Here is a 15,552-nt window from a genome sequence, read left to right as displayed (position 1 = left end):
TGTTAGGAAAGAGCTTGCAGCATGCTAGTAAAGGCTACTGTATAAATGCCTGTTCTCCGATATTCTACACGGCACCAAGTGACTGAATGTTCTATGGCACAGGTCTTCAACCTGTGGCCCTCCCAGATGTCAAACTACATGTCCCAGCATGCCCTGACAGTTTTGGCATGCTCTTATAGGAAAAAATGTGGCATAGCATGTTGGAACATGTAGTTTCACAACATCTGGAGGGCCACAGGTTGAAGGTTTGCTTATGTGGAATATTTGACCATGTCATTTTTTCTTCACCACCAGGTGGCGCTGTCTGGACAGCTTGGAATGAAAGCTCAGTCTTCCACAAGTCTCCCACTTTCGACCACCAACCTCCGGATACAGGGCAAAGATGTGCTGCGTCTTCCGCCTTCCTCCATCACCACCGATGCGAAGGGCCAGACTATATTACGCATCACTCCTGATATGATGGCGACATTGGCCAAGTCCCAGGTCACTGCTGTGAAGCTATCTCAGGAACTCTTTTCAGCTTCCCCTACAAGCACCTCCGGAAAGGCTCTTCTACAGATGTCCTCTAGTCCTTCTTCCCCATCCCCTCCAGCACCCACAACCGTCAAGGTCACGTCTGAGACTAAACCAGCAGAACCAAGCAGTGCTGGTTTCAGGTTGATGCCAGCCCTGGGAGTTTCTGTAGCTGACCAGAAAAGCAAAATGAGGACTAGTGGTGATTCTAAGCCAGGCACAACGATAAGGATAGTGCAAGGGCTCGGTGTTGTGCCGCCTAAGGTTGCGGCCACACAGAGTATAACAGTAACTGCCAAACCAGTACCTGTTGCTTCCTCCACTGTCGTCAACCCAGTTCACACAGCCACAACCTTAAGCCTCTCCTCTGTGACCAGCACTGGATTGAAACCTTCGCCTACCGGTGTCTCCATGGGAGCTGCAACGGCCACTATACGCCAGATTCCGGTCACCACGGCTCAGCAGGTGAGGGGATGAAGCATTATTCTTATTACCAAAGTCATGTAACCATAGTATAGCGGACAGGTTTTGCAATTAAACAATCAAAAATGAAATTTATTTATGTCCATGATGGTTTTTTTCTTCCAGACACTTTTTCAAAATATTAATAATTAATATATTTTTTTTAATAATTAGCGACGAATTCAATTATTCTTGTGGGTGTCTCCGTAATGAGCAACCGACGGGCAATATTCAGCTCTACAAATGCTGCAGGTGCCCATAGCGTATCATGCCCAAAAGCCTGTCATTTTGCCGATTTCTTTCCACCAGAAATACTGGGCGCTCGCACCCTGATTGCTTAAACAATTTAAATGCTCCCCGTCAGGTGCCCATTACTTTCAGGCATCTAAAGACAATTGAATTCCCACAATAGAAGCTTAGATTCGGCAGAGACTCTGTAAGCTGCAGTTTGTCAGAGACCTGGGGGAATGCAATACATTGATCAGGCTCTGCATTTATTCCTGTCAGCGTGTGTTATTACCGGGACTGCAAGAGATCATTACACGCCAGTTCTAATAACTGCAGCTCCGCCATTCCTGCTAGTGGGGGATTACTGCCTGACCACAAGCTGCAGCCATCTTCGGGGAGATCACCTGCAATTGTTCTGAATCTTGTTTACATTCGTCTTGTTCATCTTCCAGGGTAAACTTCCAGCGCGGATCACAGTGCCGCTCTCGGTGCTCAGTCAGCCCATGAAAGGGAAGAGTGTCATGACAGCTCCAATCATCAAGGGCAACTTGGGAGCTAAGTAAGTGAGGGTTGTCACTGCTTGTATTCCAGGTGTAACAGATGCATGTATCAGGCATTGATTAATACTCCTGTGATCATTGTCCTCTCTCTCTAGTATAAGTGGTCTGGGGCGGAATATAATCCTGACCACTGTGCCAGCTGGTACAAAACTGATAGCTGGTAACAAACCTGTGAGCTTTCTGACCGCCCAGCATCTACAACAGCTCCAGCAGCAAGGACAAACTACACAGGTAAGGGGCACCTGCTCGGGAAATTAAACCTCAAAGGGGGCTTGGTCCTAAACTACTTTACTTTATGGTCCATGCTGGGCTTCTCCTCCTGGCAGTTTGATTCATGTAAACCATGTGTTCTGTGGGGTCACAGGACAAAATGTTCTCTGCTGCGGCTGCAAGCAAAGAGACCCGGCTCTGGACTACACCAATCCCAAGAATTATATTTCATCAAATTTAATTGTAAAAATGTGTGTTGTGGTCGTGCGTGTGCTAGCTACTGGTCTGTGGTTCTCTCCTCTAGAACATGGAACAGCTCTTCCTGCAACCTTCAGATGATGATATTCATGTTCTCTCTCCATTGGCTCCCAGTTACATTGCACACTGGGAACTAGTGATGTCTCTCGGGCACTTACAATAAATAATGTTATCGTTATTAGTTCCAGCCACAAAATGTCTTTCTCCTTGGAGTGATATAAGAGCCACTATAATTGATGCAGGTAGGGCTCTGTGGTGGATGGAACTTTGCGACCGGAGATGAATACATTGGGGTGTAATTAGTGGCACTACCTTTCAGTCTAAAAAAAACAAGCATTTGTGATTTTTCGCCAGATGGTCATCTTCCGGCTAGCCAATTATAGTCCAGGTTTTTTCGTCTGTAAAATGACCCATTTTCGGCCGATAACACATTGGTATGGGAACCTATCCTTGATCCCATGTGTTATTGCGGAATAACAGGTCTCTAAGGGCTGGTCATTAGGGAATTTGCTTTGCACGCCTGTTCATTGGAAAGGGTCTTTCACACTTATTTTTTGGTTTGTAACTGATGTGTTATCCCATATACATTGGGGACACTGTCACAATGGGGCATAGAGCTGTTGCTTGGAGGCTTTTTTTTTTTTTTAAGAATAAAAAAAAATTTGCACTCCAATCGCACTCTTCCCACTTTATATGCCACAAACACAATTTTCCTGGGGAATAAGAAACTTTCTACTATTGCTGCGTAAGGATACTTTTGTGTATAGGTGTATTATACGTTAGTTCTGAGTTATTTAGTCTTTACTAACAGCACCATCAATTAGTTTGTGGCACCCAGGCAGCTGTTGAGAAACTCTCCTATAGGAAGAGGCACTACTATAGTGTGAGGCACCAGTTCCCACTGCAGTCCACCTGTTGCAGCTTCTGTAGGGGAACTTTTTTGCTGCTGTCGCAGGTAGTGCCCAAGGACCCCCATAGCGGCTACCAGTGCTGACCACTCTGTGAGCTGCTGAAATGATTCTTGTCCTCCGCTCATGTTGTGGTCACGGAGCAGCTTCTGAAAGTGGTCTGGCTGGCGCTGTGCTCAGCAGCTAGTATTAGGGACACGTGAAGTGTAGATACTTCAGTCCCCATCACATAGCACTAGAGTAGGCTTGTCATTCGCACTAAACAGGAGGAATTACATTCAGCGCTTGTCTCCATCAGCACCAGCTTTGGGTCTTTGGGGAACAGCTTTGCCCGGCACATATGTCCATATATTTTATACCTTTTGCATCCAGACATTCTGCTTTTGGGCAAAAATGTGTTATTCAGTATGCTCTGCTATCTCCCATTGCATGTTAGGAAAAACAGTATATTACTGTCTGCTATACCTTGTTTTCATAGTCCTTTGGGGGACTATGTTAGTGCTTTGTGGGAACGTAGTTACTTTTTACTGGGAAGGGGGAGAATATTGTACTTTCACTATCATTCATATGGGATTCTGAGGTCTGGGGGAGACAGGCACATAAATTTCTTCAACCAGGGTGTGCTGGCTCCTCCCCTCTACTTCCCCTTACTATAGCCAGTTTTAGAAAATGTGCCCTCAGGAGAGGATGCACTCCTGGAGCTCCAGAGAGTTTTTCTTCATTTTGCTTTACGGTACCTGTGTATTATCACGGCGCCCACGATTTCCATCGCAGGGCATTGTAAAATGAAAAATCGCATGCGATTTCACCCGATTTGTAATTGTACAGGCACCCACATGCCTTATTACCATGTAAAATCCCCCCCAGACCCGATTTTTCATTGTATACCCACCCTCATGGGTCATAAGTATGTGACATGCCCCCCATTGTTAACGCCACCCCACTATCAACGCCAACCCGAAGCATGGTGAGCGCAGCGAGCCCGCGAGGGGCGGCGGTACGCGTCCTCCGACCTTTTCATACCCCCACTATCCACGTCGGCGTGGAGTTGATTTTTTAAAATCAACTCCACGCCGACGTGGATGGTGGGGGTATGAAAAGGTCGGTGGATGAGTACCGCCGCACCTCGCGGGCTCGCTGCGCTCACCACGCTTCGGGTTGGCGTTCATAGTGGGGGGTGTTAACAATGTGGGGGCATTTAACATAGTCATTACCCATCAGGGTGGGTATACAATTAAAAATCGGGTCTGGGGGTGCCATTTAACATGGGAATTAATGGGAAATCGCGTCGCAAATGCATCAGGTTGATGGGTAAAATGGTGGTCTCCTTCGAGGCACTTCAGTCAGGAGTTTTCCATGCCAGGGTGTTCCAAGGGACCTGCTGAGCAAGTGGCGATTCAGCGCAACGATGGTTGCTTATATAAACTGGCAAGGAGGGACAAAGAGCAAAGCCTGCATGAGAGAGGTAATCAAGATCCTCTCCTGGGCGGAGCTTTATGCAGTGGCAATATCTGCCATCTTTATCCCCAGGGTGGACAACTGGGAAGGAGATTTCCTCAGTGGCCATGACCTTCACCCTGAGGAATGGGGATTGCATCCCCAGGTATTTGCGAGCATTGTGGATCTGTGGGGAGCACTGCAGATAGCCTCCAGGGTCCACAAGATGGTCAACAGATATGCTCGAGGACAAGAGATCCCCAGGCAGAGGCAGTGTATGCTCTGACTACAACGTGGTCGTATGGTCTGGTGTAGCTGTTCCCTCCTCTCCCGATGTTGGGAAGAGTATTGAAAATAATTCGAAACCAAAGGGTGGTGGCAATTCTGATAGCCCCAGACTGGCCCGAAGGGTGTGGTATGCAAGCCTGCTGGACATGCTAGTAGAAGACCTGTGGCGACTGCTTCTCAGAATGGATCTTCTGGTTCAAAGCCCATTCGTCTACCAGGACTTAGGGTCACTTTGTTTGACGGCCTGGAAGTTGAGCTGCAAATCTTAGCTCAAAAGGGATTTCATTCCTCAGTCATTACTACTATGACCCAGGCTAGGAAGTCGGTTACTGCGTCACAAGATATGGCGTAGATACGTGGCAGAATAAGTTGGCTGGTTTTCCAGAAGTCCAGATTTTCTTTCAAGGTGGAAGACCTGGAAGTAGTTCTAACCTTCCTTCAGCTGCCCTGGTTTGAACCTTTGGATTCAACGGAGTTGAAATATCTCACTGGGAAGACGGTGATGCTGCTAGCTCTGGCTTTGGCCAGGGGAGTGTCTGAGCTAAGCACTCTTTCCTGTAAGAGCCCCTACCTGATGTTTCATCAGGATAGGGCGAAGCTTGGGACTAGACAACAGTTCCTGCCAAAAGTTGTGTTGGCGTTTCATTAGAACCAGCCGATTGTGGTGCCTTCCAACTTGGGGCACCTGGATATTCCTGAATACTTAGATGTGGTCAGGACCTTTAGGACTTACGTCAGAAGAACTGTTCGTGTACGCAAGACAGTGTCCCTTGGTACTTAATGACATGCAAAAGAAAGGTGGCCCGACCTCCAAGCAATCAATTGCTAGGTGAATCCGCTTCACCATACAGCAGGCCTATGGGGCAGCACAATTGTCGGTATCCGGCTTCTGTGAGAGCTCGCTCCACAAGAGCTGCGGGCATTCTGGACGACTGCTCGGGGTGTTTCAGCATGTCAGCTATGTAGAGCTGCCACTTGGTCATGTCAACATACCTTTGTCAAATTTTATGATTTGACACTTTGGCCAAGGATGATACCCAGTTTGGGCAGGCGGTGTTGCAACAGGCTCCACAGGCTCCGCACGTTCCTGCCCTTTCTGGAAGCTTTGGACCTCCACAATGTATTGAGACCTCAGTATACCATATGAATGATAGTGAAAATAGGATTTTAATTTCCTCTACCTCCCCATGGCAGCCACATATGGGTTTTCCTCCAATTAGGTAGATATCTGGAAAGGGAACACAACAGCCAAAAAACTCCCCTAGACATGGCCCCCTATATAAGGCCCGCCCCTTCAGTGCTCTGTGTCTTTTTCCCTTTCCGGGTAGATGGAAGGTTTACCCTGTGAAGAGCCTTCTCTGCTGCCTAGTGCAGTTAGGAGTTGGGCAGGAATATGGTTCTCCCGCTACCTAGTGTAGTGGGGAGACGGAGCTAGGCGCCCGCTGCTTTGTGCAGTCAGGGATATGCGTGTACCTTGGTACGTTCCCCCTCCGGCAGCGCTGGTATCTGGAATCAGCAGGAGTTGGGTACAGCTCGCGCGAGGCAGCCGGCGAGTGCAGCACTGTTGATGGTCATGGCGTCTGACGGCAGCGTGGTACGCACGTACTGTGGTGTCTGACGTCAGCGCAGAGTCAGGGTGCAGAGTGATGACGCGCGGCCAGCGCGGGAATACGGCAAACTGGTCACTATTTAAGGAGGACGCTGATATGGAGACAGCGCCGGGTACATCGCTGCTATCAGGAGGGGGATTACGCAGGACCAGGTGACGAAGTGTAGTCGGTCCATGGTTGCCAGCTGACCAGGTAAGGCCCTAGGAAGCAGCAGCGCTGCTGGGGCACTGGATTACCTCCTCCATTATTACATGGAATTATAAGCCATTGTATCTATCCCTCTGTATTAGAGTGTGCAGTGGTCATTATGGAGGAGGAGAAAAAACAAACTCCTAAGGCAGGGTAAGCCAGGGGATATATATATATATATATTTTTCTTTTTTTCTCTCCGTATTTTTGTGGCTCTCATATTTAATGTTATTGAGATGAGAATTCAGGTGCTGTCTCTGTACTTTTCAGAGAGACAAGTAAAGAAAAAGCGGAGACAAAGATGAAGCATAAGAAACTGCATACAGGGAAATGTTCAGTGTGTGACAAAGTATTACCTGACAAGACAATTGGATCAGTGTGTGACAAATGCAAGGGAGTGCAGTTTCTGGCACCAGACCAAATGAATGACCTGGTGTCTATGCTTAGATCAGCGTTAGCGGATACATTTGTATCAAAGGGTGATTTGGAGAAAATGTCCAAAAAGAGACCCAGAGAACCCCCGTCAGAAGATTCAGAGGGTTCTGAACAGGCGGAAGGCATAGCTGCAGGGGAGGAAATAGAGGAAGGTGAACTTCCCTCTGATAAATCTGAACTGGAGTTTAACCCAGATTTATTGAATAACCTATTAGGACTGATCAATAAGTCCTTAGAGATAGAGGACCCTCAAGAAGAGGGGAAATTACATGATCTTCTGTTCAAAGATAAAAAGAAGAAATGTAAGACATTCCCCTTGTCCAAACCACTGAAAGACATAGTGGAAGAGGAATGGAATAGTCCGGATAAAAAGGTGGCTGTTCCCTTAAGGATTATGAAGATGTACCCGTTTGAGGATCAGCAAGTTAAAAAATGGGAAATAGTACCCAAGGTCGACGCAGCTATTGCCCGTATCTCTAGAAAAACCACTCTCCCATTGGAGGATGTAAATGTGTTTAGAGACTCAATGGAAAGAAAATTAGAAATGTGCCTACGGAAACAATATGACCTCCGAGGCGGCCATAAAAGCCTCATCTGCGGTGGCAGTAACCTCCAGAGTTTTAAGGTCATGGTGCCAGGACCTGGAGTCTGACTTACTAGACGGGATTAAGAGATCAGAGCTACTTAAAGTAATCCAAAATATGCAGGTGGCTATCAAATTTATATGTGATGCCTCTCTGGACAACGTGCGCTTGGCAGCTAGGAGTAATGCAGCAACAATTGTCGCCAGAAGGGCTCTCTGGTTCAAACCATGGGTGGCAGACGCCCAATCCAAAAATAAGTTAGTGTCACTGCCCTTTCAGGGTGAGTACTTATTTGGAAAGAATTTAGACGATATAATATCAAAAACGTCAGGAGGGAAATCAACATGGCTCCCTCAGGAAAAGTCTGCAAGGAGACCGTTTGTCAGACAACAAAAGTTTCAGACAACGGATTTCAAGGAAGCAAGAGCTTACAGACCAGGAAGAGGGTACAGAAGACCCTGGTTTGGTAATAGAGGCTCCTTTCGTGGCCAAAGAGGCAAGGAAGGAAGATTCGGATTTAGAAACATGTCACAATGACGCCAAACTAAAGTTTGGGGGCAGACTAAGAGAGTTTCATCTTGTCTGGGACCGATCGGTAGAGGACAACTGGGTGAGAGAAGTTATCTCATCCGGTTACAAAATAGAATTTATAAAGACACCAGGATCCTGGAAGGAGGAGTCACCAATTCCGAGAGATCCAGAAGAGAGGAAGGCACTGTTAGAAAGCCTCCAAAATATGATAGAACAAGGGGTGGTAGTGGTAGTACCACAAGACCAAGAGAACGAAGGTTGGCAGTCCAGGTTCTTCGTGGTGAGGAAAGCCACGGGGGGCTTCAGAACAATACTGGATTTAAGAAGACTAAATACTTTTGTGAAAACGCAGAGGTTCAAGATGGAGTCAGTACGCACAATACTCCCAGACATAAAAGAGAACTCGTTTCTGACAACAATAGATCTGAAGGATGCTTATTTGCACATCCCGATAAATCATCTGCATCAGAAGTACCTAAGATTTCGTCTAAAAGGCGTAACTTATCAATTCACAGCATTACCCTTCGGTCTCTGTACGTCACCAAGGACTTTTACAAAGGTGCTAATAGTACTAATAGCAAATCTAAGGAAGGAAGGCATTCCAGTTTGGGCATACCTAGACGACTTACTTGTCATGGCGAAGTCTGCAGAGCAGTCAAGAGAGTATACAAACAGAGTAATAAGCTACTTACAAGAACACGGATGGATTGTGAACCAAAAGAAAAGCCAACTAGAACCAGACAACACAGTAAAGTATCTGGGGTTTGTAATAGATTCGGTCAGGATGACAGTATGCCTAACGGAAGAAAGAAAACGCAAACTGAGAAACGAGATTGCGGGGTTTCTGAAGAGAAAGGTAGTACGCACAGGAGACTGTGTAAGAATACTAGGTCTGATGTCAGCCGCATTAGAAGCCATAAATTGGGCAAGGTTTCACATGCGGGCCTTTCAGAATTGCCTGTTAGCACAATGGGACGGAGACGGGAAGAATCTGTCGCAAAAGGTATATATATCAAAGAAGGCAAAAGAAGATCTGCGCTGGTGGTTGAATCCAAAAAGAATATCAAAAGGAAGGTCATTCAGAATAGGCGAGCAGGTTATCGTCACAACCGATGCCAGCCAATCAGGTCGGGGAGCGGTTTGCCAAGGACAAGCAACGCAAGGAGGATGGAACAAGTTCTACAGTCAATTACACTCCAACCTAAGAGAAATGTATGCTGTGTATCTAGCATGTCAAAGTTTCAGAGACAGGCTATACGAAAAAGAAGTAATAATCAGGTCAGACAACAAGTCAGTGGTAGCATATATATGCAAGCAAGGAGGAACAAGGAGTCGAAGTATGATGAAGGCCGTAGAAGAGCTGCTGCAATGGGCAGAACTACATGTAAAGAGCATCACGGCAGTGTTCATAGCAGGAGAACAAAATCAGGCAGCAGATGCTCTGAGCAGAAGGGTAATAAAAGCCGGAGAATGGGAGCTGTCCCATGAGGTCTTTCAACTCATAGTACAAAGATGGGGATGCCCACTGATAGATCTCATGGCCACAAGAGCCAATGCCAAAGTACCCACCTTCATGTCAAGGCATTGGGAGCCAGGAGCAAGTCAGGTAGATGCTCTGACGGCACAGTGGGACACAGGCCTGGCGTACGCTTTCCCTCCATTCCCGATAATATCAAGGCTGCTCAACAAAATACAAAGGGAGCAGACAACGGTGATAGCAGTATTGCCTTTCTGGCCGAGGAGAGCGTGGTTTCAGAAAGTAATCAGAATGTCGGCGGATGTACCCTGGAGGATTCCGGACAGGGAGGACCTGTTAAGACAGGGGAACTACATGAGGCCACAGCCAGACAACTGGGGTCTGACGGCATGGCTACTGAGACCAGAACTCTGGTAGAAAAAGGTTTCTCTCAGAAAGTAATAAATACGCTACTTAAAGCGCGAAAGATTAATACATCAACTACATACTATAAGATATGGAAAACCTATATTCAGTTCTGCGATGCAGGGCATAGGAACCCTAGGTCAATACCCACAGTTCTGGACTTTTTGCAGACGGGATTAGAGAAAAAGCTGTCAGCCAGCTCATTAAGAGTTCAGATCTCGGCACTAGGAGCTATGCTAGATACAAAAATATCTGAAGATAAGTATGTAAGAAGATTCGTTCAGGCGTTAAGAAGGATAAGGCCGCAGTTTCATAACCCCATGACCCCGTGGGACTTAAATTTAGTATTGAATGTACTAACTGAAGAGCCTTTTGAGCCGCTACAGGAAATACCTATCAAGAAACTAACTATGAAAGTTGCTTTTCTGGTCGCAATTACGTCTGCCAGAAGAGTATCGGAGCTGCAGGCACTCTGGGCAGAGGAACCATTCCTTAACTTCTTCGCGGACAAGGTGGTGTTGAGGACTAACCCGAATTTCCTTCCGAAAGTAGTTTCACAATTTCATATCAACCAAGAAATAGTGCTACCAGCATTCTGTGCTAACCCAGGAAACGAGAAGGAAAGAAGACTTCATACCCTGGACGTGAAGAGAGCATTAATAATTTATCTCCAAAGAGTGGAAGGCTGGAGGAAGTCAAAGAGGCTTTTTCTAGTAACAGAAGGAAAAAATAAGGGGTTAGGCGCATCGAAGGCTACACTGGCAAGGTGGCTTAAAGAATGCATAGCAGAAGCTTATAGGATAAGAAAAATGGAGGTGCCAAAAGGGATTAAGGCCCATTCGACAAGAGCTGTGGCAGCATCATGGGCAGAAAAAGGGGCAGCTTCAATAGAGGAGCTTTGCAAAGCAGCATGTTGGGCTTCGGCGCACACTTTTTCAAAACATTACAGAGTGGATGTAGGAACGTCCAGTGATGCGAAACTGGGCAGGAAGATCCTTAGTGCAGTGGTATGAAAAGAAAAAAAAAAAAGAGAAGGAAAGAAAGGAGAATAAGGGGGTGAAGATAACCTCGTATCCTTTTAAGTACTAACTATTATTTCTTGAAATTATTCCCTCCCTACTGTATTATTGCTATGGTATTACCCATATGTGGCTGCCATGGGGAGGTAGAGGAAAGTACGGATTATTACCTGTTAGTACGCTTTCCTCTACTCCACCATGGCAGCAGTTTCCCACCCTTAATATGATTTAAAATGTATTGGAAGCTATATAATTGAGACACAGAGCACTGAAGGGGCGGGCCTTATATAGGGGGCCGTGTCTAGGGGAGTTTTTTGGCTGTTGTGTTCCCTTTCCAGATATCTACCTAATTGGAGGAAAACCCATATGTGGCTGCCATGGTGGAGTAGAGGAAAGCGTACGAACAGGTAATAATCCGTACTATCCTTTTCACTGAGTTCATATGGGATCCTGAGCACCAGCCCCAGTTACAATAACGGGGTTAACTAAATTTAGTATGTTGTTGTGTTTGTTGTGGTGTGCTGGTGCGAATATCACCACATGACTTGTTCACGTTCATCGTTCCTTTGGGCACATTTTCTTAACTGGCTAGTAAGGGGAAGTAGAGGGGAGGAGCCAGCATATCCTGGTTGAAGAAATTTATGTGCCTGTCTCCTGTTGGATGACCTCTATTCCCCAATGTATTGAGACCTCAGCATCCCATATGAACTCTGAAAAGGATTGAAATCCTATTCTTTATTTTATTTTTATGAAACTGCTCCAGGTCCTACTAGCATTGCTAATCCCCATAGTACCAGAAAATAGATTTAACAGAGGTATAAATGTATTATATTCTCCAGTGATTTTGAACCTTAATGAACCGGTGGATAGCAATGCTTTCTGTATACATTAAGCCTAAATTCTGTGAGATGCATCCACCTGTTGCTATGTCCTATATTATACACTGCTCAAAAAAATTAAGGGAACACTTAAACACAATGTAACTCCAAGTCAGTCACACTTCTGTGAAATCAAACTGTCCACTTAGGAAGCAACACTGATTGACAATCAATTTTGCATGCTGTTATGCAAATGGAATAGACAACAGGTGGAAATTATAGGCAATTAGCAAAACACCCCCAATAAAGGAGTTGTTCTGCAGGTGGTGACCACAGACCACTTCTCAGCTCTTATGCTTTCTGGCTGATGTTTTGGTCACTTTTAAAAGCTGCAGGTGCTTTCACTCTAGCGGTAGCATGAGATGGAGTCTACAACCCACACAAGTGGCTCAGGTAGTGCAGCTCATCCAGGATGGCACATCAATGCGAGCTGTGGCAAGAAGGCTTTCTGTGTCTGTCAGCGTAGTGTCCAGAGCATGGAGGCGCTACCAGAAGACAGACCAGTACATCAGGAAACGTGGAGGAGGCCACTGGAGGGCAACAACCCAGCAGCAGGACAGCTACCTCCGCCTTTGTGCAAGGAGGAGCACTGCAAAATTACCTCCAGCAGGCCACAACTGTGCGTGTGTCTGCTGAAACGGTCAGAAACAGACTCCATGAGGGCCCAATGTCCACAGGTGAGGGTTGTGCTTACAGCCCAACACCGTGCAGGATGTTTGACATTTGCTAGACAACACCAAGATAGGCAATTTCACCCTGTGCTCTTCAGATGAAAGCCGGTTCACACTGAGCATGTGACAGTCTGGAGACGCCAAGGAGAACGTTCTGCTGCCTGCAACATCCTCCAGCATGACCGGTTTGTCAGTGGGTCAGTAATGGTGTGGGGTGGCATTTCTCTGGGGGGCCGCACAGCCCTCCATGTGCTCGCCAGAGGTAGCCTGACCTCCATTAGGTACCAAGATAAGATCCTCAGACCCCTTGTGATACCTTATGCTGGTGCAGTTGGCCATGGGTTCCTACTAATGCAAGACAATGCTAGACCTCATGTGGCTGGAGTGTGTCAGCATTTCCTTAAGACAAAGGCATTGATGCTATGGACTGGCCCGCCCATTCCCCAGACCTGAATCCAATTGAGCACATCTGGGACATCATGTCTCATAGAATTTGACGGCAGATAAGAACCACTTGGTCCATCTAGTCTGCCCATTTTTTTAAACATGTTACCTCAAACCATATTTGATCCTTATTTTTTTGTAAGGATATCAATATGCTTATCCCAAGCATGTTTAAATTGTACTACTGTATTTGCGTCTACCACCTCTGTTGGGAGGCTATTCCACTTATCTACTACTCTTTCTGTGAAAAAAATCTTCCTCACATTTCCCCTGAATCTTCCTCCCTCTAGTTTCAGTGCATGTCCTCGTGTTCTGTTGCTCCTCTTCCTGTGAAGAATGTCTCCCACCTGTACCTTGTTAAAGCCCTTGATATATTTGAAAGTTTCTATCATGTCCCCCCTTTCCCTTCTTTGCTCTAAAGTATACATATTAAGATCTTTTAGTCTTTCCTGGTACGTTTTGTGATGTAGGCCATGCACCATTTTAGTTGCTCTTCTTTGTACAGTCTCTAATGTATTTATATCCTTCTGGAGATATGGCCTCCAGAACTGAACACAATACTCTAGGTGAGGTCGTACCAATGACCTATACAGTGGCATTATTACTTCTTTCTTTCTACTGCTGATACCTCTCCCTATGCAACCAAGCATCTGACTTGCCTTCCTCATTGCTTTGTTACATTGCCTACCTGCTTTTAAGTCCCCTGAAATAGTGACACCTAGATCCCTCTCTTCCTCAGTAGTTTCCATTATAGTGCCATTTATACTATATTGAGTCTTTGGATTTCTGAGACCCAAGTGCATGATTTTGCATTTTTTGGCATTAAACTGTAGTTGCCATTCTCTTGACCATTTCTCTAATCTGCCTAGATCCTCAATCATTTGTTTTACCCCTCCTGGTGTGTCTACCCTGTTGCATACCTTTGTGTCATCTGCAAAAAGGCACATTTTACCCTCAATTCCATTTGCAATATCACCAATAAAGATATTAAAAAGCACCGGTCCAAGTACAGATCCCTGGGTACTCCACTTGTAACCTTTCCCTCCTTTGACTACTCCGTTTACTACAACTCTCTGTTTTCTGTCTCGCTCCATCCACTAACGCCACGTTGCACCACAGAGTATCCAGGAGTTGGTGGATGCTTTTAGTCCAGGTCTGGGAGGAGATTCTCCCCCCCCCCCCAGGAGACCATCCACCACCTCATCAGGAGCATGCCCAGGCATTGTAGGGAGGTCATACAGGCACGTGGAGGCCACACACTACTTGGCCTCATTTTGACTTGTTTTAAGGACATTACATCATCGTTGGATCAGTCTGTAGTGTGTTTTTCCACTTTAATTCTGAGGGTGACTCCAAATCCAGACCTCTATGGGTTAATACATTTTATTTCCATTGATAATATTTTGTTGTCAGCACATTCAACTATGTAAAGTATTTAATAAGAATATTTCATTCATTCAGATCTAGGATGTGTTATGTTAGTGTAACCTTTATTTTTTTTTTTTTTGAGCAGTGTGCTTGTGGGTCCATTAAAACTTATTTTGTTACCCCTGCCAGGTGCGTATACAAACTGTCCCGGCCTCACACCTGCAACCGGCCTCCTCTCCTGCGGTTTCCAAGGCGGTCTCCACTGTTGTTGTGACAACCGCCGCTCCTTCCAAGCCCAACCCGGAGCCACAGTGACTGGTGAACTTGTGAAACTGCAGCGGATCACAGCCTGGATCTGGCTCTCCAGGGGAAGCGTTCAGAGTACATTGCTGGATGGGCAGATGGCTAGCAGTTTACAATACTTCCATATATCAAGATATTTACATTTCTAATGGACAGTTTAGGGTCCTGGACCTTAGACTCAGATGTGTGGTGTAATTTTAATCCTCCCTTGTAAAATGCCTAATTGGGGGCGATCTGTATAGTTCCGTGTGTCACAGCGGACTCCTGTCTGTGGTTTGTTCTTTTATGTTTTTATGCTGTAAGAGCAAAGGTTTAAACGAAACAAAATTTAATATATATGCGTTTTGCTTTTTGCCTGTAAATGTAAAATATATTTAAGATTGAATGAAAATATTGTCATTGTTATAAATGGGATATAATTATTACATATTAAGAGTACATAGGGCATTCGTGTGGTCATTTCAGAGACTACAGAGCTACCTTCACATCATTTTAATTTAAAGCTCCTTGTGATTGAAGGTTAGGAAAACCACCCACAAGTCCATTGTGTGGTATCACCTCCAGCAGCTGTGGAACTACACATCCCAGCATGCCCTACCACAGATTTGATATTGGGTTATGCTAAAATGGTGACAGTGCATGCTGGGATGTGTAGTTCCACACTAGCTGTAGAACCCCAGAAACTGCTGTGTTGGCAGCATGGCTTCGTCATGAGCTTGTGCCTTCTTGTGCGTTACACATAGACTACTCTGGTGACATAGCCTTTCCCTCGCT

At 45.8% G+C, this 15,552-nt stretch overlaps 1 protein-coding gene across 3 annotated transcripts in view; it reads left to right on the top strand.

Annotated features, from left to right (window-relative positions):
• Positions 1-15,169, top strand: part of NFRKB (nuclear factor related to kappaB binding protein) — a 30,772-nt gene extending 15,603 nt beyond the window's left edge. For all 3 annotated transcript variants that reach the window (XM_083162861.1, XM_083162862.1, XM_083162863.1), the window contains exons 23-26: positions 295-978; positions 1,656-1,762; positions 1,859-1,994; positions 14,665-15,169. In XM_083162861.1, the coding sequence (XP_083018987.1) occupies positions 295-978; positions 1,656-1,762; positions 1,859-1,994; positions 14,665-14,790 (1,053 nt within the window). In that variant the 3' untranslated portion in view covers positions 14,791-15,169. The remainder of the gene's footprint in view (positions 1-294; positions 979-1,655; positions 1,763-1,858; positions 1,995-14,664) is intronic.
• The last annotated feature ends 383 nt before the right edge of the window (positions 15,170-15,552 follow it).

The sequence above is a fragment of the Crinia signifera genome, chromosome 19, assembly GCF_055691185.1.
Source record: "Crinia signifera chromosome 19, ASM5569118v1, whole genome shotgun sequence".
NCBI classification, from domain to species: domain Eukaryota; kingdom Metazoa; phylum Chordata; class Amphibia; order Anura; family Myobatrachidae; genus Crinia; species Crinia signifera.
This window is presented reverse-complemented; position numbering and strand designations above follow the sequence as displayed.